General features: G+C 54.2%; 1 protein-coding gene and 1 long non-coding RNA gene across 5 annotated transcripts; both read right to left on the bottom strand.

Annotated features, from left to right (window-relative positions):
- Positions 1-243: 243 nt before the first annotated feature.
- LOC142821581 (uncharacterized) lies at positions 244-9,148 on the bottom strand. Its single transcript, XR_012898302.1, has 3 exons — positions 9,004-9,148; positions 3,555-3,779; positions 244-1,648 (listed from the first exon to the last, which is right to left on the bottom strand). It is a non-coding gene; the product is annotated as an uncharacterized LOC142821581 (long non-coding RNA).
- A 7,015-nt stretch (positions 9,149-16,163) lies between these two features.
- On the bottom strand, positions 16,164-25,311 carry LOC102456895 (uncharacterized). Of its 4 annotated transcripts, none has more exons than XM_075912409.1 (4): positions 25,182-25,311; positions 22,190-22,388; positions 19,435-19,548; positions 16,164-19,080 (listed from the first exon to the last, which is right to left on the bottom strand). In XM_075912409.1, exons 2-4 carry the CDS (start codon positions 22,374-22,376, stop codon positions 17,525-17,527), a joined length of 1,857 nt encoding a protein of 618 aa, XP_075768524.1. In that variant the 5' UTR covers positions 22,377-22,388; positions 25,182-25,311; the 3' UTR covers positions 16,164-17,524. The 4 variants fall into 4 exon arrangements, with proteins under 4 accessions (XP_075768524.1, XP_075768522.1, XP_075768519.1 ...); XM_075912407.1 differs by lacking the exon at positions 25,182-25,311 and adding an exon at positions 22,778-23,965 and having other exon boundaries at positions 16,164-19,077; XM_075912404.1 differs by lacking the exon at positions 25,182-25,311 and adding an exon at positions 22,778-23,962.
- Between the last annotated feature and the right edge of the window lie 230 nt (positions 25,312-25,541).

Here is a 25,541-nt window from a genome sequence, read left to right as displayed (position 1 = left end):
GTGGGTATCGCAGTTTACAGAATGCTTGTTGAAGATCTTGTAGGTCTCTGTCTAATTATTTTCTTTGTGTACTAAATAGCCATCTTGTTACCTTGTGACAACGATATCTTGTAACCGGGACTGTTGGTATTTCTGTCTATGTTACACGGGGATCCCACAATAGTAGAAAATTCTGACAGAAGGGTCCCAGCTGGTCACCATTTGTTGCCCTGAGCCGGGGGTGGGGAAGGGAAACAGGCAGAAAACTTGGACAGGGCAGAACAAAACAGCTCGTAAAAGAGGGGGAGAAAATCTGCCAGGCTCTGTCCAATGAGTGGGAGCTCCAGTGACCCAGCCTGGGCCCATCCCTCACCCAGCCCTTCACCAGCTCATCCCTCCTCTCCCTCCATCGTGTTGGGACCAGCTCCCTCGACACAGGTGAGTTCACAGCACAGAGTAGCCCCTACAGCAGCAGTTCCCAACCTTTTCCAGATGGAGACCCATTTTGTCAATTTAGGAAGATTATGGTGACACTGCTCCGCTCTGTCATTTCTGCTGGGGCTCTTCCTCCTTGGGGGAGAGTTCACCTTCTCCCCATTGCTGGCCACAGCAGTTACCCCGACATTGTGTCCGCACAGCTTTTGTCCCTGCGCCCACCACCCCTGCCCCACAGTCTGCACCCCTCTGCCCCTGACCCCACAGCCCCCGCACCCACACAGCCAGCTGCCTTCTCCTTCACTACCACTGCTGCTGATTCTCCCATCCCCTTCTCTGCCCCTCTCTCCTCCTCCAGGTCACTGGCCTGGGGCTGGAAACTGAGAGAGGGAAGTGGTGGTGGAGGGGGGAAGTGATGTCTCTGGTCCCATCTCCATGGGAACAGGCTTGGAGTCGGTGCTGGGAGGGGCTGGTCTGTGCTGGGGCGGCAGGTCACTGGTTCCATCTACACAATAGCCTAGGGTCACACTCTGAGATTAACCCCCGGCAGTGGATTTAGGGAGTGCGGTGAAGACCCCACCCAAATAGAGTGCAGGCTGCTCTGCAGTCACCCCAGTGCTCTATCCAGATGGGAAGAGCAAAGGGAGCTGATGGGAGAATGTCTCCCATTGACTCCGCATGGTGCATACTTCCACCCAGGGCAGCAGGAGGTGACTCTCAGTTGGCCGCAATGCCATTCCCTCGGGCCTGGGCCAGAATCGGCCAGATGGTCAGGGGAGCTGCGTTTGCACCATTATCACTGTAACCAGTGTGGAAATACGGGTGGAGCGTCCCGGAGAAGGTGTTGGTGAAGGTGAAGAGATGGGACCTGTCAGTCACATTGTAAAACGAGACCTCACCTGCCTCATAGTCCAGGAAAACCCCCACCCGGCTGGGCCTGGCACTGACGGGGAGGGGGGTTAAATGGGAGGTGCCGGCCTCATATTCCCCATCCCTCAGCAACACGACCCAGTATCCATTCCCAGGTCAATTTTCGCTTTCCCCCTTCCTGCTCACAGAGTCCCTGCAGACCCCCAGCTCCCACTCAGTCTTGTCTGCCCAGCACTTCAGGGTAAGTAACAAATCTCTCGGTGGTGTTGGGCAGAGCCTGGCGCCTGTTTGTGTCTCACACATTTCCGATCCTCAGACAGGACAAGGTAGTGATTTGCTGTGTCTGGATCCAGCGTCACGTCCACTGGGGAGAGAGTCACAGAGTCAGTGCTGGGGCAGGGGCTGGTCCCTGGGCTCAGAGGGAAATTAACCTGCCTCCCCGTTAATTTCTGGGGGGGGGTGTTGTCTGAGGGGAGTCAGGGCCCCTCTGCCTGTGAGGAGACAATGAGGAGGGGAAGGGCAGGAAAGGTGGGGGCAGGGTGGGAAGGAGACAGTGGGATGGGGAGGGGACAGGCTGATGCTGGGAGAGCAGGGGGCAGAGGGAAAGGGAAGGCACAAGTACAATGGGGGGCAAGAGGAGTTGGCTCCATGAGGACAGAGGTGGGAGAAGGGAGGAGGCTGCAGGGGGCAAGGGAAGGGGCAGGCACAGGGGAGAAGACGGGGACAGACCGCACAGGTACAGGGAAGCCAGGGGAGGGTCAGACACTGGGGGGCTAATGGGTGAGAGGCAATGGGGGAACTCCAGTGGGGCAAAGGGAACCAAGGGGAGGGATGGGGTAGGTTATAAGGGGCAGAGTGGGCGATAGATGGGGGAGAGGGACAGGCTGATGCTGGGGATGAAAGGGGAGGGGCAGGTGACAAGAACAGAAGGGGGCCATGGGGCACAAGAGGAGCAGCACCATGGGTGCTGTGATGGGTGAAGGGATGGTGGGTTCCTAAACTCACCCCCCTGGAGGGTGTAACCGCCCCTGAATTTCCTCAGAAACCCCCTCCCCCCATTACAGGCAGTGTTGCCTATTTAGAACAGACACAGCCTGTGGGAAAATGCCTGTGGCTGAGTGCGCAGGGCAGGTGGGAAAGCCAGGCCCGGATGAGCACTCCTGGCTGCTGTCTGTGCCGGTGGGGCTGGTCCGGATGCCCTGGCCGATCGGCTCGTTTCCTGCTGGTTTAGGAGCAGGGTCTGCTTGAGACCTCCTGACAGCTGGGTAGGGGAGGCGCCAGGCCCAGCCTGTATTGCCAGGGACATGCCTGCCCTGCCTGGGGGCCTGGCCCACAGAGCTGGGCTGCCCAAGGATCCGTTCTGCCTGGGGCTGGGCACAAACCACTGAGGTGCTATGTGGGGTCAGGAAATGCCCGGACCCTTTTAGTGAATGAGTGACAGGCAGCAGCAGAGCTGGTCTGGGCCTGCCTGGGGGGAGGGGACCGACCCACCCCCCCAGCATCTCATTTTTGCAACGGTTTGCCAGGGCTGAGCCCTGCTCCAGTGTTCTTGCTGCATCAGTTTGGAAAATAACAAACGTGCTGGTGCCAGGCTCCTCTCCCCTGACACGTTAAGCCCTGGCCACCCCCGGCCACCCTGCGCTGGGGGTCCGGGGTGCGGAGAGATGTTCAGCCCCACCATCTACCCAGCCGTGTTTAATGCTGAAGGACAAACCTCACCCGCTGGTGTCCATCATGCCGGCTCTGTGGCTCGCCAAGGAGGCCGACAGCAGCACGGCCCAGACACCCTCCAGCCCGTGGGACATTCGCTCTCCCAAGCGGGTGTCTGGCCAGGTACCCAGCACACTGCACGGAGGAGGGTCAGAGGGAGAGGCCAGCCAGGGATTTCAGACGCCCCACGGCTTATCTGCGATACCTGAGCCCACCCCAGACTCACAGCTTGGCCGTCTGGGGCGCTGGAGCGGCCTGAAAGGACTCCACTGAGAAATGATGCAGCCAGCAGCACTAGGGCACAGCCGGCTTTCTGGGCCAGTGCTCTGGGGCAGAAGGTAAATGGGATTCAGCATTTCTGAAGGTCCCAGAAGCGGGGTATGACAGGAGCTCGGACTGGGCTAGTGAACAGCTCTGCCATGTGCAGGCCCAGGTGCCGGGTTCTTACTGGACCTGCCCAAGCAAGCGGAGCAGCCCAGTGACAGGCCACTGGCAGAGCAGGACTGAAGCCCCCAGCTCGTGGAATTGAAACAGCTTGATGTCCCAGGGGCTCCACTCACCTGCGAATCTGTTCAGAGCTTCCCTCATATCAAGACAAATTTTATACCCATTCTGCAGGTCGGTAGAAATGGGTTCGGGTCCCTGGAGCTTCATGTTTTCGCTCCTAGGAAGCAAACGTCCCAGCATCATCAGCTGCTCTGCACCAGCATCGCCGCAGGGCCCCCACCAGGAATACGAGGGCAGCGAAAATGGGACACGCACCTGATTGAAGTGCTTTTCATGTCCTGAAAGGAGAAAGAATCGATATTCTGTATTAGCACTGGGGGCATGAAATGGAGCATTTTCTATTCTGGGCACCAACTTTTCATGTAGAAAATAGATTAACACTTTTGGGCTTCATTGGTTTGATGGGAAAATCTCCTCCACTGTTTTCCATTAGCACTTGTTTCACTTTTATAAGTGAGGCAGGAATTTAGCTCAGTAGCTTTCCTTCCTAGGGACCCAGGCCATCTGTATCTGTGTTTAGCGACTGTGTTGAGCCCAATGCTCTGGACTCACAGCACGGAGGTTGGGTGCATAAGGGAGCTTTGGGTAAGGGACTGGGGTGCAGTCCGAGTGGAGTCTGGGTGGGAATTGGGATGAGGCAGGTGTTTGTGACCTAGGGCAGGGGACTGGAGTGTAGGGGTATGACAGACCAGGATGGGTCTGGGCACAACTGAGGGCATCCACTCATGTCAAATTGCTCAAACTTGGGGCTCCTTACAACCCCTGACTGGAGGCCTTTCCCAAATAGGCCACAAACCAGTCACACTAAGCGCTTCAGCTGCCAATCTGGCCAGCCAGAAGCCTCACGAGCAAAAACCCCTCCGACACCCCAGCTCTTCCTATGCTCCAATCAGCCCCAGGCCTAACAGGTGAGGGTTTATAGACCCCAATCTCACCTACCCCAAGGGGTTCTTTTGGTCCCAAGAAACTAGCCACAGTTCCCAGGTCAATTTACACTCTGAATTTTACCCACAGGATCACGCTTAGCCAATCCTTTAGCATTTAAATCTAAAGGTTTATTAAAAGAAAGAAAACCATGAGGCTAAGTCTACATTGGCAAGATTTTGCGCAAATACTTTTAACAAAAGAGTTTTTGCATTAAAGTATTTGCGCAAGAAAGCATCTACACTGGTGTGCTTTTGTGCAAGAGATGTGCTTTTGCACAAAAGCATCTGTGCCAGTGTAGGAGCTGTGTTGTGCAAGAAAGCTCCGATGACCATTTTAGCCATCAGGCTTTCTTGCGCAAAAAAGCCATGTTGCCTGTCTACACTGGCCTCTTGTGCAAGAACAGTTGCACAAGAGGGCTTTTTCCTGAGTGGGAGCATCATAGTTCTTGCGCAAGAAGCACTGATTTCACACATTAGAACATCAGTGTTCTTGTGCAAGAACTCCCTGCCAGTGTATACAGGGCAGCATGTTTTTGTGCAAAAGTGGGTGCTTTTGCACAAAATCATGCAATGTAGACAAAGCCTGAGAGTAAGGTTGTTAAAGGATAATACATTACATGCATCGAGTCACCCAATTTTTGATACAGGCTTTTAGCAGAGGTGTTATAACTGCTATCTTAAAAGTCTCTGGTGTACATCTGTGGCGTAGTGAGGAGGCTGTCTGCTCTGTAACCTGGGGTCCCCCTGAGCTGTGAGGTGAGATTCTCACTGACTCTCCCAAATGTGTATTAACCCAGACACCTAGGCTCAGCCTCCCAGGGGGGGAGAGAAAGGGAGGAAGGTGGAAACCCAACACCTGGCTGGGGGGCAGAATTGGGAGGAAGGGCAGTTTTGGTCGGGGAAGCATGGGAGAAGGGGCTAGGGAGGGGCTGGGATTGTAGGACCCAGCCACCCCCCATCTCAAGGGGGGGCCTGTGGCCTCCTGGCCCCAGTTCCTATAACCAGATTATATCTGTGCTGCACTGTATCTTGGAGAAGCAATAAACTCCCTCAATCCTATTGGCGGTGGAGTCTGTTCATGCCACTACAGGGGTGCAGGAGATGGAAAACCCCAATGCACTGTCACAGCATCCTATGTCAGGATGAGTCCATGGTTCTTTCTGGCTCATTGTTCCCTGCAAGGCTACATCTGGGATTCGGAGCAAAACTGAAGATTAAGATGGACTCTGCCACATGGCATTTTATATCCATCCCCTGGTCTCTTCCAAGCTGGAGTGGGTCACATGGTCAGTGGCTAGGCATTCTTTCAAGTGTGTCTCTGGCACTGAGAGATCTATTGTCCCAGGACCCTTGCTAATTAGCATAGCCATTGGCTGAGCATTCCTTGCCCAATGCTCAGCCACAGACAATTTTCGAGCATCCCTACAGAGTACATGTTTATAACTCCACATACAGATATAATACAATTACATGAAGAGCATATACAGAATCAGTAGAACAGAAGCTTTCATATGACACTTCATATGGTCCCCTTTGGACAGATTTTTGGGGCAAACACCCCCCCCCCCATAAGTACAGCAGTGATCTGGCTGCTCCCCTTAAAATCCAGTAATGTGACAAGGAGTTTGGGATGTGACCTAGGATAGGAGGCAATGGTGATTGAGGCAGGAAATTGAGGTGCCAGATCTGGAAGGAGGTGTGGATGTAAGAGGGGACAGACGGTTTGGGTATATTGACTTGGGGGGGGCAGAGAATTGGGCAGGAAAGGGCAGGGGTACCAGATGCAGGCTGTGGCCAAGAGACTTACTTGCTAGCTGCCAAACTAGCCTGCCTCCCTGCAGAGATTAAAATGTTTCCCAGGAGCTTGCCTGGCCATGTGCTTCCTGAAAACCTGAACTTTGGAATAGTGATAGAAATGTAGCCGTGTTAGTCTGGGGTAGTTGAAGCAAAATGCAGGACAATGTAGCACTTTAAAGACTAACAAGATGGTTTATTAGATGATGAGCTTTCGTGGGCCAGACCCACTTCCTCAGATCAAATAGTGGAAGAAAGTAGTCACAACCATATATACCAAAGGATACAATTAAAAAAAATGAACAAATATGAAAAAGACAAATCACATTGCAGAACAGAACTTTGGAGAGAGGGCGTGATTCTTCTTGGTTGTCTGTTACTTCAACAAGCTGCTCTCATTGGCTGGTTTCTGCCAGAATCTGTCCAATGGGAATGTGTTCAGGGTGAGGCAACTCCTAAAACTTCCCCCCTCCTCTCCAGTGTCAAAACAGGAATGGAGCCCTGCAGCTGCTTTTGGGGATGTCCCACGAGGCTGTGGGGGAAGCTAGGGAGCCTGCCTCAAACTCCCCGCTGTCTCTGCCAGCCAGATTTGGTGACTTGGAGGGCCAGATCCAGCCCATAGGCAGTATTTTGCCCAAGCCTGGCTTTAGAATGCCTGTTCGGTTTCTGTGCCTGCTTAAAGCTGACTGGCTCACACTGTAAAACAGGAGCAGGGAACCTTTGGTCTGGAGGGCTGGACATGGCCCTGGTTTACCTGGATCTGGCCCCTGAAGCTCAGGGAACCCCCAATATTGGGGAGCCTGCTCTGGTCCCCAACCCAAAAAAGGTTCCTTTTTTAATCCCTTTTCAAATGAAGCCAGAAAAAGTTTACACTTAGCAATGTCTAGACTGCATCAAAGCTATGCATCCAAGGAACACGTCCAAAAAAGCGGATATGTTCTTTAACCATTGTTTAAACCTCATTTCAGGAGGAAGAAGGGATGGCTCAAAAGAGAAGGTTTTTCCGAAATTTTGTGCTGTGGGGTAACAGAGCTCTGTGCCTGGATACCTGGGCCAAGTGGTGCAGGATTCAGACTCACTTGCCTAGGAAGGTGCTAGAATTTCCCTGCTTCACACAATTTTTTAAGCTTAGACAGAAAGCAGAGGGGCCATGTTTAAACTGACAGGTTCTTGAGCAAGCAATATGCAAATGAGGCAAGTGTGGATTATCACACTGCTCTTTCATGCACAAGAAACCCCCTTGACAATAAGCAGTCGAACGGCTCTGCACATGAAGGCTCTGTCTACACTGGGGCTTCTTGCGCAAGAACATGGCCACACTGGGCCACTGATGCAGGTGACTAGGTGGTTGGCAGCAGCTCTGTGTGCTGGGCACATGCTCCAGGCCTCCTGGACATATGGAACCTCCCTCTGTGGCTTGGGCTGGAGGAACCTGCCCCCTGCAGGGAGCCATGGGCCAGCCATTGCAGCAGCAGGAATTTGGGCATCAGGTCACTCCACTGGGGACAATGGAGGGAAGAGAAGAGTTTTCCCTGCCATTAGGGAAAGGAGGCCAGGCCAAGGCCCTTTTAGCCACTGGGGCTGTGCAGGCTGGAGCTCCCTCCTACCAGCTCTCTGCCCTGCTTCCTGCAAAGGTCTCAGCCTCTTGCCTGTCTCTGCTTCCCTGTCCATAGCAGGCAGCTAAAGGGTGGGTAGGAGCAGTCACCACAGCAAACATTTCTATGGTCAGCATGGGGCTTGAACCCATGACCTTTGCATTATTAGCACCACACTCTAACCAACTGAGTTAGCCAGCCTATCAGAACTGAGATCACAAATGACCCTTTCAGAAAGGTGCCTCCGGCAGCTGCTCCGACACTTTTATTAAGAGCTGCGGGAAGTTTCAAAAGGAAGACTTCCAAAATCAAATGTCCGTGGAAACCTTATATAAATTCATGGTTGCACACAAAATAGAATAGACATCACATAAGCTACTGACAGCATTATGATTGGCTTAATGCTTTAAGCTACTTTTATCTCAATATGCATAGATAAACTTAGTTGCATACTTTTTTCAGTCAGAGCAGCGGAAGGATTTCTCTCCTGCCTGGGCTCTTCCATGTTTAATAAGAGTTGCTTTCTCCCTGGCTGCCGTTCCTGCCTGACCCATGCCAGCGGGGCCGGATGGGGGCGTGTCAGTGGGGCCCTGCTCTCAGTCTGTCCCTCACAGGCCCTGTAGGCTGCTCAAGGGCTGAACCCATTGCCCAGGCCTGGAGTGGGGATGGAACATGGGGCACGTTTCCCCCTGTGAGTGTGTGCAGGGGCAGGAGGGAGCCACACAGGCCCAGCTGAAGGTTTTGTGCTGGGGATGGAGGCTTGAGCCCAAGCCGTCGGCCTCCAAGGGACTTGTTCCTCCTCCCTCTCCTGCCTTGCTGCCTCCTTTGGCCAGCAGCGCTCAGGGGGCAGCCAGGAGAGCCAGCACCAAGGGTAGAGGAAGCCGAGGCACAAGCCCCTGTGGCATGCCCCTCCCACCTGTCCTCATAAGTCCAAGGCCCTCCAGCCTGAGTCCACAATGTAGTTCAAGGTTGTAGCAGGGGCACACCCCAGGTAGGGGGACCCAGGCCCACCCTACTCCACTGGGTCCCAGACCAGGGCCCTGCAAGCAGCCTGGTAACAGGTCACTCCCTCAGCAGGGCAATCTGGCCAAAACCCACCAAGGTTCTCTGGGAGGGTAAGGCAGCTCCCACTCCTGCCCTGGGCCACTTCCTACCCAGTTCCCTGGGGTTCCTTGTCCTGTACTTGCCCAGCTTGCTGCGAGCTCCGTGCTGGCATCCCCTCAGCAGGCAGTCCCTGGGTTACACCAACTCGCCTCCACGTCCCTTCCAGCCTCTTCTGGAATCCCCAGCAACAGCTGAGTAGGGGCTCCCTACACCAGTCCTTCTCCTCCAGCAGTCTTCCCCAACTGAGTCCTTCCCCAGGCTTTTATAGCACCGCTGCAGCCCAGGCATGCTCGGTAGGGCTGTGGGGGAGGGGCCTCTGCAGCCAGGTAACCCTGGCTGGGCCCTGCAGGTTCAGTGTGGGGCTACCTCGCTCCGTCACAGCCCCTCAGAGGTGACCAGCCTGAGGCTTCTGGCTTGCCCAGGCTTATGCCAAGGGGCGTTCTGTGGTGCCGGCCGGGGGAGGGATGCCAGGCCCAGGCCAGTGGGAGAAGGGGCAGCACCTGCCGGGGCAGCAAGGGGAGCCACAGATGCAGCTTTTCTGCCTGGTTTCACTCAAGGGTCCTTCTGCAGGTGAAGCACCCATTAGAGCCCCTGTGCTGCTGGGTTCTCCTGGCCCTCCCTGGGAGGCCATCCCCTTAGGGGTGCTCTTGCCCTGGCACTCAGGGAAGGGCCAACCTGGGCAAAGCAGCCTGCCCCAGGCACCCTTCTATAGCTCTGCTGGCAGAGCAGAGGCCTGTAGCTGGTGCTCGGCATGTGTCCGTAGGTTGCTGATTCAACTCCAGCTGAAAGGAGAGATTCTTTTCCCTCCCCCTGGCTGCAGGCCTGGCCTTAGGACTAGGCGGCTGCTTTGGGTCTGTCTCCTCAGAGCCCAATGTTACAATTGACAAAACGGTTTTGGGTACCAGCTGCAAATCAAATGTCTTTGGCTGCGTAGACCTTAAGACATGGCAAAGGCTGGAGGGGAACGGTGAACGGCTGCCCTTTGGAATGGGAACATGTTCTCTGGAACCATAAAGTAGAACACTTTTAGGCCCAGTTTCAAGGAGGGCACTGTGGTTCAGTTGGTTAAAGCACCTGCCTTGTAAATAGAAGATCCTGGGTTCAACTCCCAGTAGTCCCTTGTGGTGAGGCTAATGTGTCTCTTCTTTCCCACATATCTGGCATTGGTTTTACTTTCTGTTGAGTTTGCTGTTTCCCTCACAGTGGAAGTAGGATGGCAGCAAAGAGCAGGAGCAGTGTTTACTGGTGCAGGTGTCCTCTGGGTTTGATTTAGAGAGTCTTAGCTAGAGTTGCTAAATCAAACTCTGGGAGATGGATTGCAGCAGAAATCTCCACCTGAGTGAAGACATGGCCTAATGGTGCAATTAGTTAGATGCTGACCAGGGCCAGCCTAAGCCGTTCTAGTGCCCCGGGCATGTGGCGCTGCCCCCGGGCTCACGGTGCACGTACGGCTCCACCCTGGGTGCACAGTGCATATACAGCCCCACCCCCTCGGTGTGCAGAGCTTGTGGTGGCAGGATACCCTTGTGCTGCCCAGCCTGGCCCAGCCACCGCAGCTGGCACACAACCCAGGGTTGCCTAGGGCGGGCCATGCAGGGCCCCACAGCTGCGGGGGAAGGGGCGCTGCTGATCAGCACTGTGGAGGTTAATGCAGCCCCAGCCCCAGGGAGCTGCTGCAGCCTGCCAGGAGCTGGGTGCGCAGCGCCTGATGGCAGCTAAAAGGGGCCCTGCACACCCTTACAGCTGCCATCAGGCACCCCAGGCAGTTGCTCCCACTAGCCCACCCCTTAATCCAGTCCTGATGGCAACAGTAACAGCCCCACTGCTGGTAACTCACAGAGGCCCTTGTTGCCTGAGGCAGGGGTGTGCTCTTACTTTCTCCACAGGGACGTCTGTCTTCTAGGTCACTTAGTGGAGGGAAAGGAGAAGGCTCCAACAAGGCTCTTACTCACACTCGTGCTTGTGACCCTCATTCTCTCTCTGGCCTCAAGGGCAGATCTCCAGAAGGAGACTCCCTTCAGCAAAGCCATGGGGGGGCTCTGAGACTCCTTGCAGCAAAGTCTCTGAGGTTTCCTCTGCCCTGCAGCCTGTCCCACCTGGCCATTGTCATGGACGCTCTGTGAGGTCACCGCCTCCCAACCTCCTTTAGCCAATAAGCTGAGGTGCTGCAAAAGGCCCTTGTGATGTCACTGCCACACCCACCCTTGCCCTCCAGGGCTAATGTCCTGCCCCAGGCAACTCCTTTGCATGGCAGAGCTGCTCCCAGGGGTGAAAGTGACACATTTCTTACAGGGACTGCTCTATTGGGCACCACCCCTTGGGCCAGGGGGGAGGTTCAAGGCAGGAAGTTGGGGGAGGTGTTGTGATAGGACAGTACCTGTAAGAAAATGTGGAGTGGAGTGTGGGAGGCTCAGGGAAGAGATTTGGGGAGTGTGTGAATGTGGTTGGGTGTTAGTATCATTACTCCCCAGTGCTTCCTGGGGCCCCAAATCGACATAGCATGTCTACATTAGATCTCTGGCAGAGGGGCCACTGAAAGTCAAAAAAGTGGGGGGGGGGGGTCTTCTGATGGCGCTAAACATCTTTCTACAAGGAAGCCTTTTTCCAAAAAAGCGTTTTCAGGGAAAGGCGAGTGCGGACTCAGAAGAGGAAGTTCTTTCAAAAGAAGAGGCTTCCGCCACTCTGTGTATAGTAATCGCAACTGAAATGCGAGATAGAATCCATCAATGTGGATGCTATCTTTCAAAAAAGCAGATGGCTTTCTGGATGTGCTTTCACTCTGTGGATGCTCTCTTTCAAAATGAGCTTTTTCTGAAGATCTCTTCCAGAAAAGCTTCTTCCAAAAGAAGCCTGTTGTATAGACGTAGCCTCAGAGGGGATCGGTCCCTGGAGACAGAGGGGTACCTGTTATTCTCAGGGCATGTCTAAATTGTCTGCAGCTTTTGAAAGAAGATATGCAAATTTGGAACCATATGATGGCACATTAGCACCCTACAAGGCCTTTCAATCTCAGATTTTACAAGCTCATAGGTGGGAAAAGTCTCTTCCTGTCTCTGAGCTTTGGTAGAGCACAAGAGAGATCACATTGATATTTCCATCCTCCCAGAAGAGCAGAAGTAAATAATATTCCATTCCCAAAAGAGAAGGAAAAAATAACTCTTCACCATCTGATTGTCCCCCTTCGGTGCTTGTAGCTTTCTGTCCTTCTGCAGCAGCTCCAGTTCTGTGCTGTCTCTACATTGGCAAGAGCAAGATATAGGTGAGAGGATTATTCTAGGAGGGGGTGGGTGGGATTCTGTGGCCTGCACTGAGCAGGGGGTCAGACTAGATGATCATAATGGTCCCTTCTGACCTTGAAGTCTATGAGTCTATGAGTCTATCTTGCACCAAAGCGGCCGCTCTTGCACAAAAACTTGCTGCCTGTCTTTATTGGCTGCATGTTCTTGCTCATGTAAACTGACTTTCTAATGTAGAAAATCAGGGCTTCTTGCACGAGAACTCTGATGTTCCTGCTCAGGAATAAGCCCTCTTGCGCAAGAGCTCTTCCAGAAGAGGCCAGTGTAGATAGGCACTATGAATTTCTTGTGCAAGAAAGTACTATGGTTAAAATGGCCATCAGAGCTTTCTTGTGCAAGAGAATGTCTACACTGGCAAGGATGCTCTTGCGCAAAAGCACATGCCAGTGTAGACGCTCTCTTCTGGAAGAGTTTTTGCACAAGAAATCTTTCACAAAAGATTTCTTGCACAAGAAGCTGCCAGTGTAAACGTAGCCTGTGTGAGGACAATAAAGGTACAACTACACAGCAGTGTTATTTTGAAATAACGTGCCGGTCTACAAAGCAAGCCATTATTTCAAATTAATTTGGGAATCCTTCAACTTTGGTAACCTCCATTTCACAAGGAGTAAGAGAAGTCAAAGGGAGAGTTTTCTTCCTTCCACTGCCGGCTGTGCAGACAGCGCCAACAGCTGAATTCTGTTGTTTCAAATTCAGTTACACAATTGATGTAGCTGAGGCTGTGGATCTTAGTTTGATTTTTGCCCGGCAGTGCAGACGTGCCATGAATGAGCTGCTAAAGAAGGTGGCAAAGGCCCGTATGAGGGTCTGTTCCTTCTCTCCCCAGGCAGAGTGATCCCCTCCCATCGTGCGACAGAGCCAGGGAAGGATACACACCGAGGCAAGAAGCAGAGCAGCTGGGGCTGTGTGCAAGACAGGAGTGGGATTGAGGGGGTAGAGAAGGAATTGACTAGAGAAGGGAGGCAGGGGCTCTTTCTGCCTGGGTTTGACACAGACCTTTTGTGTGTCAGGCAAATGGGGTAACACCACAGGACAGAAACAAGAGACGATCTCCTCACCATGGCCCAGTCACTCAGTGGAGCCCAAGGAGCCAAGTTGAGTGGCACGCTCTTCCAGCTTTGTGAGGAAGAGCATGGAGGAGGGGGCAAAGGGCCAGGACACTTACTGAAGGATCCAGCCTTTGGCATCTGGCCCAGCATCTGGCAGGCAGAGCCTTAGGGACTCTGCAGCAGGGGGTGGTGTCCCTGCTCCATTGGCTAAGAGCACTGACGGGCCCTTGCTCCAGGAATGTCTTTGGTTTCTGTTTGGGCCAGTTACACTTTTGCCTCCAGATCTCACTCCCCTGGGCAGGGAGTTCCAGGGACTGCTGTGTGACAAAAGGCCTCCTCATCACCCCGTTTTACGCAAGATCCTTATGCCTGTCCCAGAGTGGCCATACTGCTTCTTTCTGCACAAAAGCCCATTGCACAAAAAGAAATGGCAGAAAATATGCTAATGCTGTTACGATTAATGCTAACGAGTCTCTCATTAGCATATTTTCTGCCTGAAAAACTCACAGTGAAGACGTAACCTGGGGCTGTGTCTACACTAGCATGATCTCGCACCAAAGCGGCCGCTCTTGTGCAAAAACTTGCTGCCTGTCTAGACTGGCCGCGTGTTCTTGCTCAAGTAAAATGAAGTTCTAATGTATAAAATCAGGGCTTCTTGCACAAGAACTTTGATGCTCCCGCTCAGGAATAAGCCCTGGTGTGCAAGAACTCTTCCAGAAGAGGCCAGTGTAGACAGGTAACATGAATTTCTTGCCCAAGAAAGCCCTATGCCTAAATGGCCATCAGAGCTTTCTTGCGTGAGAGAGCATCTACACTGGCATGGATGCTCTTGCGCAAAAGCACATGCCAGCATAGACGCTCTCTTCTGGAAGAGTTTTTGCACAAGAACTCTTCCGCAAAAGAGTTTTTGTGTGAGAATGTGACAGTGTAGACATAGCCTGGGTATGTCTGCACTGAGATAACAGCCCTGTGGCAAGGCTGGAGCTGGCCCAGCACAGCTGTGTTTGGCCAGCAGGGCTTGGGCTGGGAGATTAGAAAACTGCAGCCAGGGCCATCCCTGGGGGGGGGTTTACCCACACAAAATACTCACTTCCTAGGGGCACCCAGCCTTACCCATTCCTAGGGTTCAGGTGTGACCCCCAATATTGATATCCACTCTGAGCTGTTTCTAGAGCCCAGGAGTGAGCCTTCCAATATAGGCACCCACCCTAACCCTTCTGCAGGCTCAGGCATGACCTCACACTTTGCAGGTCTCTGGGGTCTTTTACCAGTGAAAGAGCCTTGCACAGTAATATCCTGCTTCCTCTCTATTTAGTAACACTCATCGCAAAGAGATGAATACACCGGGGATACTGTGCTCACCACGCCCAATGAGAGAGATAAGCATGCCTTGATGGGCAGTAGGATCAGGTCCATCTGGGGACTCCAGTACAGGGTTGAGGTCTGGCAGCTCTGCTCTTAGAGCTGTGTCCTGGACCCTGTTCCCAAAGTATTTTCTTTTGGGCTTCGGTTTATTTAGTGAAATCTGAGTCCTGCTAAGCTTTACCGTAACCAATTGTTTCAGGTTAATTTTACTGACGAATCATTGTCATGGCTCCTTCTCCACTCTGGCATGATAAATGCAGAAGTGGGGGCCAGCAACTTTACCCCAAAGCCTTATCTACCAGGCTTTGGTATAAAACTTCCCCCAAAATCTTCAAAACCTAGATCTTGGGAATAAAACTTCCGCTGCCACCACCCAAATATTGATAAAGGAATCAGGGGAAAGATCATTTGGGAAATCTCACCCCTAAAAATAAAAATCAGGGCACACAATTAACCAATGCCAGGTTAATAAAAAGAAAAGAAAGAACTTTTATTATTACAACAATATTCCTGTTGCAAGCATAATGACTAGATGGGAAGGTAACAAAATATACTCATGGAGAAACTCCATGGGCCTAGAACTTAGTTACAAAGAAAAGCCAAAACATCTTTTAAACAGTGCCAGATATCAGATCCCATACCCAACCCTTAAAACAATAAAGCCTAACGAAACTATCTTAACGTTACCCTACTTACAGAAAGTGAAGAATTGTTTCTTGGAGAGAGAGAGACATGCTTGTCCCTCTCTGTAGCTGCAGAGGACTCTCTCAGGGTATGTCTACACTACCCTCCTAGTTCGAACTAGGAGGGTAATGTAGGCATACCGCACTTGCAAATGAAGCCCAGGATTTGAATTTCCCGGGCTTCATTTGCATAAGCGGGGCGCCGCCATTTTTAAAACCCCGCTGGTTCGAACCTCGTGCAGCGCGGTTACACGGGGCACGAACTAGGTGGTTCGAACTAGGCTTCCTAGTTCGAACTACCGTTACTCCTCGTGGAATGGGAGTAACGAGGAGTAACGGTAGTTCGAACTAGGAAGCCTAGTTCGAACTACCTAGTTCGTGCCCCGTGTAGCCGCGCTGCACGGGGTTCGAACCAGCGGGGTTTTAAAAATGGCGGCGCCCCGCTTATGCAAATGAAGCCCGGGAAATTCAAATCCTGGGCTTCATTTGCAAGTGCGGTATGCCTACATTACCCCGCTAGTTCGAACTAGCGGGGTAGTGCAGACATACCCTCAGAGAGAGAAAAGGAGAAAAGGAAAAAACCCAAATTCCTTTGTCCCAGTTTGACAGTCCTACCTACATTCCTACTGATCACTCCACCTGGCTAGGTGTAGTTAACCCCTTAATCCCCAGGCTGCTGGCTAACCTTCATAATCCTGACAATCATAACATACTGTAACAGAATTACCTTGCCAATCAGACCTCACCACCTCAGTTGACTTACACCTTGCAAAATCAATTATCCAGCGAACAGAAACTCTCACAAACCTGACAGCGATCACACAGACAAACAATAGGCAAGTGAGGACAATAATTATAGAATGAGGATTTCACAACCTCAGCTATTGATACGCAGTTTCTTGCCATGACATGGTGTTAGCTAAGTTTTCTCTACCCATCTTCAGCTCTGTTTCTTTATCTGGTGACAGCGGGTGCCTTTAGGACAGGATCCTTCTCAGCCTGGTGGGACACTATTTTAAGGCAAATTAGCTGGAATGTGAGTGTGTGACTCCAGGCTTTACAGCGAACGGCTGCTGCTCTTCAGTCTGGCTGCTCTATATGGCTGCAGAAAACCATACTGTTTGGGCAGAGCCTGCAACCCTGCACGTATCTCCAGAGAGCCACAGAGACGTTCTGCGGCTGTGGACTCACTTTTCTGTATCTGTGCTGAGCTCTAGCCCCAGTTTGCTCCACAATCCTCCTCCTGGCCCCGCAGTGTTGGGTCTCGCAGACCCCAGTGTCCCTGTGGGATTTGGGGAGGGGAGGATTTAGCAGCATTTCTGCACGCGCCCCTTCCAGGGGACGGCTCTAGGGCAGTGGGGTAGCCGAGCCAAGGGGAGATGGAAGATGAGGGGTGGGGATGGGTGTCTAGAAGGAAAGAGGGGCCTGGCCCAAATGTCCTTCTCATAATGCCCCTGGCAGGGGGATCCCAGCAGGATGGGAAGGGAGGGGGAACTTGAGGCAGGCATGGGGAGCATCTGGAGGAGTTTGTCTCTTCCTTCTGCCCCCTGTGGCTCATCAGCCAGGACTGCAGCTGGCACAAAGGGTGATTGGGGTCCCCCCTCCTCACCTAGGGTTTGCTCAGACCAGGCAGAAGAGAGTCACTGACCAGTTGATGGTTGGGTGCCACTGTCTCCTCCCCACAGAGCTGCACAGCTGGATCCCTGGCAGCCCAATGCCACTCATATATTTGTGGGAATTGGAGAGCATTGAGGGTACATCTACACTATACAATTAGCTTGAAATAACTCCCAAAATCACTGCTTTGTAAGAAGCATAACCCCCCAGGAAGGCAGGAGAACAGATTTGGAAATAAACAACCTGGGGGTTTTGGAAATAACAGGCTTGGTAGTGGGAATGCTCCACATATTATTTCTAAATAAGGGAAATAACTCCCCAGTCTAGATATGCCCTGAGAGAATTTCCCTCGGGTGTGGAGTGGTCTCTGGTGCTCAGGCTCTAAGAGAAGTGTTTTACACAACAGCTACTGAAATCTGAGAGGTTGCTTTCCTGGGGGATTGGCAGATGCAGGATCTTTGTGGATTCTCTCATGTCTAGTAAGGTGTGAGAATTGTCTAAAGTTCTTCCCACACTTATGGCCTGAGCCCCCCTACCTTCCCCTGCTGACTAGCCAAAAGCCAGACAGGAGGCGGAGGATTTTGGGACGACAGGTCATTGGACTGTCGATGGGGAGCACAAAGAGGGAACTTGGCCCGGTGGGGCACCAAGTAGGGGGAGTGGACTGACGTGCCCCCAGCGGGGTAGCCCCCCCACCCGCTGACACTCCCCCATGTGGGTTTTCTCATGTCTAATGAGAGCTGATCGTGCAGTGTAACCTTTTCCACACTCATGGCATTTATATGGTCTCTCTCCTGTGTGGGTTCTCTCATGGACAGTAAGAGCTGACCTCCGAGAGAAATCTTTCCCACAGTCAGAACATTTATATGGTCTCTCTCCCATGTAGGTTTTCTCATGGATAGTAAGAGCTGATCTCTGAGTGAAACCTTTCCCACATTTATGGCATTTATATGGTCTCTCCCCTGTGTGGGTTCTCTCGTGGATAGTAAGAGCTGATCTCTGAGTGAAACCTTTCCCACATTTATGGCATTGATATGGCCTCTCTCCCATGTGGGTTCTCTCATGGACAGTAAGAGCTGATTGCTGAGTGAAGCCTTTCCCACACTCATGGCATTTATATGGTCTCTCTCCTGTGTGCTGTCTCTCATGGACAGTAAGGGCTGACTGTTTAATGAAACCTTTGCCACACTCATGACATCTGCATGGTCTCTCTCCCGTGTGAGTTCTCTCATGTATAGTGAGGATTGGCCGACTAGTGAAAACTTTCCCACACTCATGGCATTTATATGGTCTCTCTCCTGTGTGGGTTCTCTCATGGACAGTAAGGGCTGACTGTTTAATGAAACCTTTCCCACACTCATGACATCTGTATGGTCTCTCTCCCGTGTGAGTTCTCTCATGTATAATGAGGATTGGTCGACTAGTGAAAACTTTCCCACACTCATGGCATTTATATGGTCTCTCTCCTGTGTGGGTTCTCTCATGGACAATAAGGGCTGATGGCTTTCTGAAACCTTTCCCACGCTCATGACATCTGTATGGTCTCTCTCCTCTGTGGGTTCTCTCATGTCCAATGAGGACTGGTTGAGTACTGAAAACGTTACTGCACTGATGGCATTTACATGGCCTCTCTCCTATGCAGATTCTCTCATATCCACTAAGGTATGAACTCAAAGTGAAGCTTTTCCCACACACAAAGCATTTATGGGTTTTTTCTCCCACAGAGATAATCTCATGTTCAATGCAGGATGACAGTTCAGTCAAACTTTTTCCACACTCCAGGCATTTGCAGAGTCTCTCTCCAGTGTGCCCTCTCTGGGGCAGAACGCAGTCTGACTTCTCACTGAAACTTTTCCCAAACTCTGAGCATTCACAGGGTTGCTTTCCATTGGGACTGGTCTGCTGGGCTGTAGTTTCCTTGGGATCCTTGGATCCTCCTCCACATTCACTGGATTCCTCCGCTTTCCTTGTTGGATTGTTCTCCAGTTGGCTTTCTGCCCTGTGTCGATTTCCCCAGGTTTTTTCCTGTTTCACACACTGGGAAAAATCCCCTTCAGCTCCTTCCACAAAAGCTCCCTGTGATTTTACGGTGCCAGGCCCTTCCTGCTGTCGATTCTTCTCCTTGTTCTCCCTCACTGTCCTAGCACCTGCTGGGAGAGAGAGAATCCAGGCAGGACTCACTGTCTGTACTGGAGACAAAGGACTGACAGGGGAACGGTAAAGGCAGAAAGCACAACACAATAATAATTTGGGAGACTGAGACATTGGGTTTTGCCTCCACATCCCACCCAAACATTCCCAAGAAAAGAAACGAATGGGGGAAACTCCTGACAGCTAAGAGGATGGCTGGGGAGCTGTGACAGGTACTTGCCAGGACGACACCTGCAGCCCTATCTCGGGGACATGGGGTGGAAGTTAGGGCTCTCACCCAATGTTCATTTTTGGGAATCCCAGATTTTTCCTGCACTTCTAGAATGTTTCTGTGTCAGTTTCCGACTTCTCACCTGTGTGGGTGTCTCTCTGGATCTCCAAATCTTTGGAAGGCTGGAGATCTGGGACCCACGGCTCTTCTCCTCGTTCCAGCTGGGCGATCAGGTCAGGTTTGCGAAGTGGGAATCCTGCACAGGGGTGAGATCAGGCAAGGTGAAGGCACATGGGCTGTGTCTAGACTGGCAAGTTTTTCCGCAAAATCAAATGATTTTGTGGAAAAACTTACCAGCTGTCTATACTGGCCACTTGAATTTCCGGAAAAGCACTGACAATCTCATGTAAAATTATCAGTGCTTTTCCAGAAATACTATGCTGCTCCCGTTCGGGCAAAAGTCTTTTTCTGGAAAACTGTTCCAGAAAAGGACCAGTGTAGACAGCACAGTACTGTTTTCGGCAAAAAAGCCCCAATCGCGAAAATGGTGATCGGGGCTTTTTTGCGGAAAACCAGGTTGCGGAAAACTAGGTTGGCCACGGACGCTTTTCCGCAAAAAGTGCTTTTGCGGAAAAGCATCATGCCAATCTAGACGTGCTTTTCCGAAAATGCTTTTAATGGAAAACTTTTCCGTTAAAAGCATTTCCGGAAAATCATGCCAGTATAGACATAGCCATGGAGTCTGGGAAGAGCATGTGTCACAAGGAACATTGACTGAGCTCAATCTCATCCTAGAGCTGACCCTGGTGGTCTCCTCTGAGCCCTGTCTGGCAAGGACACATGCCCCTCTCCTGGGACCTAGAATCACATCTCCCTGGGGCAGCACATGGGTACGGTCGTGCCTCACCAGGGTATAGGGAGGAGGACACTATGGGGCATGAAGGGGCAGAGCGAGGAGAGGACAGCAAGAGGGGGAGGATGCAAGAGGCCAATGGGGGGAAGTAGAGGGAACAAGTCACCATCTGCCGCCTTGCACAGACCGTCCATTGCTGCTGCCAGTGCGGTCAGTGCTGGGTGGGAATGGGATGGGGGGGCCCTGCTGGCTGGCGCTGACACGCAGCAGAGGCTGCACAGATGGACCAACTGGGGGAGCAGCCACTGGCCACCCACTCCCTGCTGGTAGGCAGGCAGCTGGGGAGCAGGAATCTGGGGGCAACAGGACCCACCAGTGTGGAGGGGGAGAGAGACAGAAAATACAAGACAATTTACCCACTTTTAAGAGCCCTGCAGCAGGCCTTTAGCCCGGGACGTCTGCTCACGAACTAGAGTGCTGGGCAGGAGGCAAAACAGCAGCTCTCCCAGGCAGCCCCTAGCCATTGAATCACACCCTCCTGGGCAGCGCCCACCTCTCAGGAAGGGAAGAGGCACCTTCTCCAGGCACTGGGCACCCGCACAGCCCTGGGAAGTGGACGCTGGGCAGAGGGTTTTCTCTCTTTCTCCTCTTCCATATTTTTACAAACACTGCAAATGTCCATCCCGTGCCTCTCCCCCCCCCGCCCCCAAGTATTTTTTTTCTGGCAGGGCCCAGGTCCTGGTTTTAACCCTGCTGCCTGTGCCAATTTTACCCTTTGGCCCCTCTCTTGGCCCCACAGCCAATTCTGGGATCTCCCCACCCACACGGTCAGTTTGGCCCCTCACAGACTTTGTCTCTCCTCTGCAATTTCACGCATCATCATCCCTGCACAAACAAACTTGGGGGGGGGGCTTTTTTGGGTCAGGGGCCACACACACACAACCAAGTGAGAAGCAAGAAAAACCCCTCACTGACGTGGCCCACACACCAGCTGGAGTGGTGGTGGTGGAGGGGTAGAAACCCAGTGCAGGCTCCCCAATATCGGGGGTTCCCAGAGCTTCAGGGGCTGCACCCGGGTGGTCTGTTTGGCCCCGAGCAGCCCTGCCCCACATGCACCGGGCTGCAGTGGCATCAGCAGCTGGTCTCAGGGTTTGCGTCTGGCTCCATGTGCAGGCCAAGAAAAGCTGCCGCCACCGCGGTCACTACATATGCACCGCGCACACTCTGGGGCGAATTCTGAGGGAGCCCGTGGGGGCCGTTACTCTCTGCGCTGCTGCTTCGGCTTCCTGTCAGTGCTGGGAAAGTGTGGGAGGGGGGAGAGAGTGGAGGAGCAGAGTGAGGTGAGGCAGGGAGGTGGGACTAGGGAGGGAGCAGGGCTTGGTGAGGAGCCTGGTGGTTAAATCACTGAGGGGAATGTGTGTGTGTGTGTGTGGGGGGGGGTGTCCCTGGGACCCAAATCTCTGGTTGGGTCACTCTGGTGTGTGCATCTAGAACCTATCCCTGCTGTATTCGGCATTTAAAATGTGTTAGGAGCAAGGTGGGCCGATTGCCTGGCTCACTTATGGCTCCTGCCAGGTCCAGGAGCTTAGACCCCTTTCCCTTTGCTTAAACAGCAGCAGCTGCCAACCCATATTGATGCCTGTTTATCACAGGCAGCAGCACTGGGCAAGAGGCAGCCGGTCTGCAAAGGGAGCCGGTCTGCAAAGGCTCCCCTCTTGGACCAGTTCCCGTCTAGCACCCTGCAGTGCTGCCTCTGATGCACTGGCTGCTGGCCCCGCCCTTGGGGACTATAGAATAGTCAACTAAGCAATACAAATTCACAAGGTTACTCAACTATTATATTAACTGACATTTAACATCCCTACTCTGAACCTGCTTCCCCTGGGAGGGGGCATGCAGGGGACAGTCTCTCACACAGGAGCCAGGGTTATTGGGCAGATCCTGACATTGGGGGTTCAGGCAGTGAGGGACCCTGAACCAAACCCAACCCAGCTGCTCCAGAGCCCACCCAGCTTCTGATACCCGAGGGGACAGGAATCCTTACCCAGCCAGCTCACAGCCTCATAATTCTCCTGCATCACATCCCCGTAGAGGGTTCTCTGGCCCAGGTCCAGCAGAGCCCATTCCTCCTCAGAGAAACACACAGCCACCTCCTCGAAGCTCACCGGCTCCGCCAGAGCCATTTCCTGTCCCTGGTTCTGCAGGCCAGGGGCTGAGCTGGGGACAGACATGGGTGTTGCAGCCTGGCAGGGGAGAAGGGCCATTGGAGACATGTCAGTAGGGGCTTTCACCCTTTCTAGGGAGGTTAAATTTCTAGTGAATAGAGTGGCAGATGCAGGGCTGCTCAACCCAGTTTTTTAAGGCTAGACCGTTTATGAAGTTCTGTTGAGAGAAGGACAAGTTCTGGAGCAATGGGAGCTCTTCTGCAGGCCTTGCCCAGTTGGTCACATTCTGTCTCCAGGCTACAGCTCCGATGTTGTCCCTGGAGTGGACCCAAAGGGGCCCATGCAAAGGGCTAGGGCTGCAGATGATCATTAGGAGGCCCCCCGCGGGCTGCCCCTCCCTCAGCTCGGTGAGTCTGTCCAGGTGCAACAGGCAACAGACTCTACCGCCCCCCTCCCCCGCCAGTCACCTGCAGATGCGGGATTGATGGGGGGGGGGGCTCACTCCCCGCCCCGCACAGGATCGGCCCGAGGCGCATGTTCCCGCGGGAGGGGGCAGGGGGCGCTAGCGCCAGCGGGGACAGGAGCAGCCCCACGGATGCGGGGTCCCCCCGTGAAACACACAAGAGCCGCGAGGGAGGGGGAGGGGGAGGCAGGAACACGCAACAGCCGCCCCCGCGCAGCCGCGTGGGACCCGCACGGGCCCGCCCCTCGGACCGACAGACAGAGCCGGGGCTGATCACGTGTCAGCACCATCACGCGCGGAGTGGAAGGGGATGAACAGGAGCACGCGCCGGCCCCGCCCCCGGCACGTGGCGCTGAGGAAACCCCGCCCCTCCCCTTGTTAGACGCGCGGGGGAGCAGAGATGGGGTCGGGGCGGGGTTTCGTCGTGTCCGGCGGGAAGCGCTCCGCCCCCCGCCCTCACCGGCAGCCGCCGGACCGGACCCTCGCGGGGGGAGGTGCAGGGGCCGCACCCAGCGGAGCGGGGCGAGGTCACACAGCTGGGGGCGGGGCCAGGACATCGGGATACAGGGGGCGGGGCTGGGCTCTGGGTGCTCTGTGGGAGGGGCCGGCGTGCAGAGTGTGGGGCAGGCTCGGGGGGAGGGGAGACAAGGGGGAGCGGTGCGGTACTTTTCTGCCCCCCCCCCCGTCCCTGTCGGGAACAGAGGGGGGGGGGGGGAGGTTTCCAAAGGGGACTGGGTCCGTTTCACACCCCGGCTCCCCCCCTGCAGACAGACGCTCCGGGCTCGTTGCTCAGTCTGCGACCCCCCCCCCCCCCCCAATTTCCCCGCGCCTTCCAGCGCCCCATAGACCCTCCCCACGGCACCCACAGCCCCGCCCCCTTCACACGCATCCCGCCGGCTCCCCTTCTCGGGGGAGAGCGCGGGGTCTGCGAGGAGCGAGGGCACCTGCACGTCCCCGCCTGTGGCCAGGCTGCAGGAGCGGGGCTGCTCCGCCCGACGCCCCCTGGGTCCTAGCGTCCTGCCAGCTAGGGGCTCGTGTCCCTGGCTGCGCGGGCTGCTCCCCCCACGGGCCATGCAGCTGCCAGAGCGATAGCTCCAGCTCTCCTGAGTTCTTGCAGAGTCGGATTAACCCGCTCCCAGGCTGTAGGAACCGCACCCCCCTCAGTTCCTCACCCCCCCACACCCACTGCTGCAGCAGTTGCTGCTGGGGGCTGGTATCACATCTGCCTCCCCCCCTCCCCCCGACCTTGGCTGATTCTGCTGGTCACTACACCCTTCAGTCCCTGGCAGTGTGCTGGGAGCAGGGACATTCCCACCCCAGTGGGGCCCCTCTCCCCAATGACTGGCCCAGGGGTACAGGCTGGGGGGGGGTGCATCTGTCAGTTCCCCTCCGGCCTATCTCTGGCCTTTGCTCCAGGATTGGGAGGTGCTGGTGTCTGGGACATTCCCAGCCCCATGTGCTGCTGCCCATCCCTGCACCCCCACCCCCCCACCTGTCACGAGCCCCTAGAGCAGGGGTGCAACATTGCCATGCATATACAGGATACACCTGTCACAATGAGTAACCTCTACCTTTGCCCATCCCCCTCGGGGGGCACCAGAACAGGAGGCCAAGGGCTCCTCCCACTGTTGAAGGTGGGCAGGTCTGACCTGGCTTCTTTTCTCACCAGCTGCCCCCTGCTCCTCCCCATACCCCCTTGGCTCTGCCCCCCACCCTGGCCAAAAGCTGGACCTTGCCCAAGGAGGCGAAGCCCTGGGGTGCCAATGCAGCTGGGGCCATCACAGACCCATCCACCTGGGGATCGGGGACTCGAAAGATGCCGCTGGCTGATGGGCCAGCCCTAGTACCCCTGCCCAGGGCAGATGGAGGGTCCATGGATCCCCCGCTGCCCAGACAGATCTTACTGTGACATGAATGGGGTAAGAACCACAAGGGCAGTTGTGGGGAGCCTCAGACTCTCCACCTGCCCTGGATGGGGGTGGGGACATGGGCTGGGGCTGCTCATGGGTCCCCCCCACTAGTGTTCCCTGTAAGCTGAGCACTTGGGTAGCCACCCAGGAGAGATTCATAGATTGCTCAGGTGATTAACAGAACCCCCCAGCCGGCAGGCTGTGTTTCTATGGGTGGTGCACATCTGCACCTGCTTCGGTGCACCGAATGACATTTATTCCACACATTGATGGGACCAATTTGAAGGAACCCTCCCCCCCCCCCCCCCCGCAGGACAGCCAGAGTGACAGACTCCTGCTCCCTCCCCAAACCACTCTGTTTTCTGCCCATCCCAAAGGAGCATTTTCCCAAAGCCACTGGCACCTCCCAGCTGAAAGCAAACCCAGCGCCTGCAGCCAGTCCTATGGCACCGTCACAAACAATTTACTGGCCCAGAGAAAGGAAGGAGAGTTACTCACAGTGAACGCAGCAGCTGGACACACACACAGTGCGCTCCTGCCTGGCCCAAGGGAATAGAGGCACCTCTAGTGAGCCAGCTCCCTGTGTCCTGTAGCACCAGCCCACCAGCTGCAGATTCTTCAGTTTGTGCCTAACCCTCCCCTCCGACATCCCCCTCCCTCCCTGTCTCACCCCCAGCATCTAAGCCTGGGAGAGAGAAAGTTCTTTCTGCCCTGGCTTGTCCTTCCCTCCCCCAGAGCTCACACAGATAAGAGGGTTTGGGGCCGGCTCCTCTTCAAGGGCAGGTGGAGGAGGGGAGCAACCAACAGTCTTATGCTCCAGGGTAGCTTGTCTGGTGTCTGGAGCTTCCTCTGCCAGGC

This window comes from Pelodiscus sinensis, chromosome 31 (assembly GCF_049634645.1).
Source record: "Pelodiscus sinensis isolate JC-2024 chromosome 31, ASM4963464v1, whole genome shotgun sequence".
Lineage (NCBI taxonomy): Eukaryota > Metazoa > Chordata > Testudines > Trionychidae > Pelodiscus > Pelodiscus sinensis.
This window is presented reverse-complemented; position numbering and strand designations above follow the sequence as displayed.

Excerpts from the sequence above, each read along its gene's own strand:
- LOC102456895 (XM_075912404.1), bottom strand. The coding sequence starts at position 22,846 with ATGCGCCTCGGGCCGATCCTGTGCGGGGCGGGGAGTGAGCCCCCCCCC. Across the intron at positions 22,389-22,777 it reads CATCAATCCCGCATCTGCAG|GCTGCAACACCCATGTCTGT; the intron begins GTGACTGGCGGG and ends CTCCCCTGCCAG. Across the intron at positions 19,081-19,434 it reads CCAGAGAGACACCCACACAG|CAGGTGCTAGGACAGTGAGG; the intron begins GTGAGAAGTCGG and ends TCTCTCTCCCAG.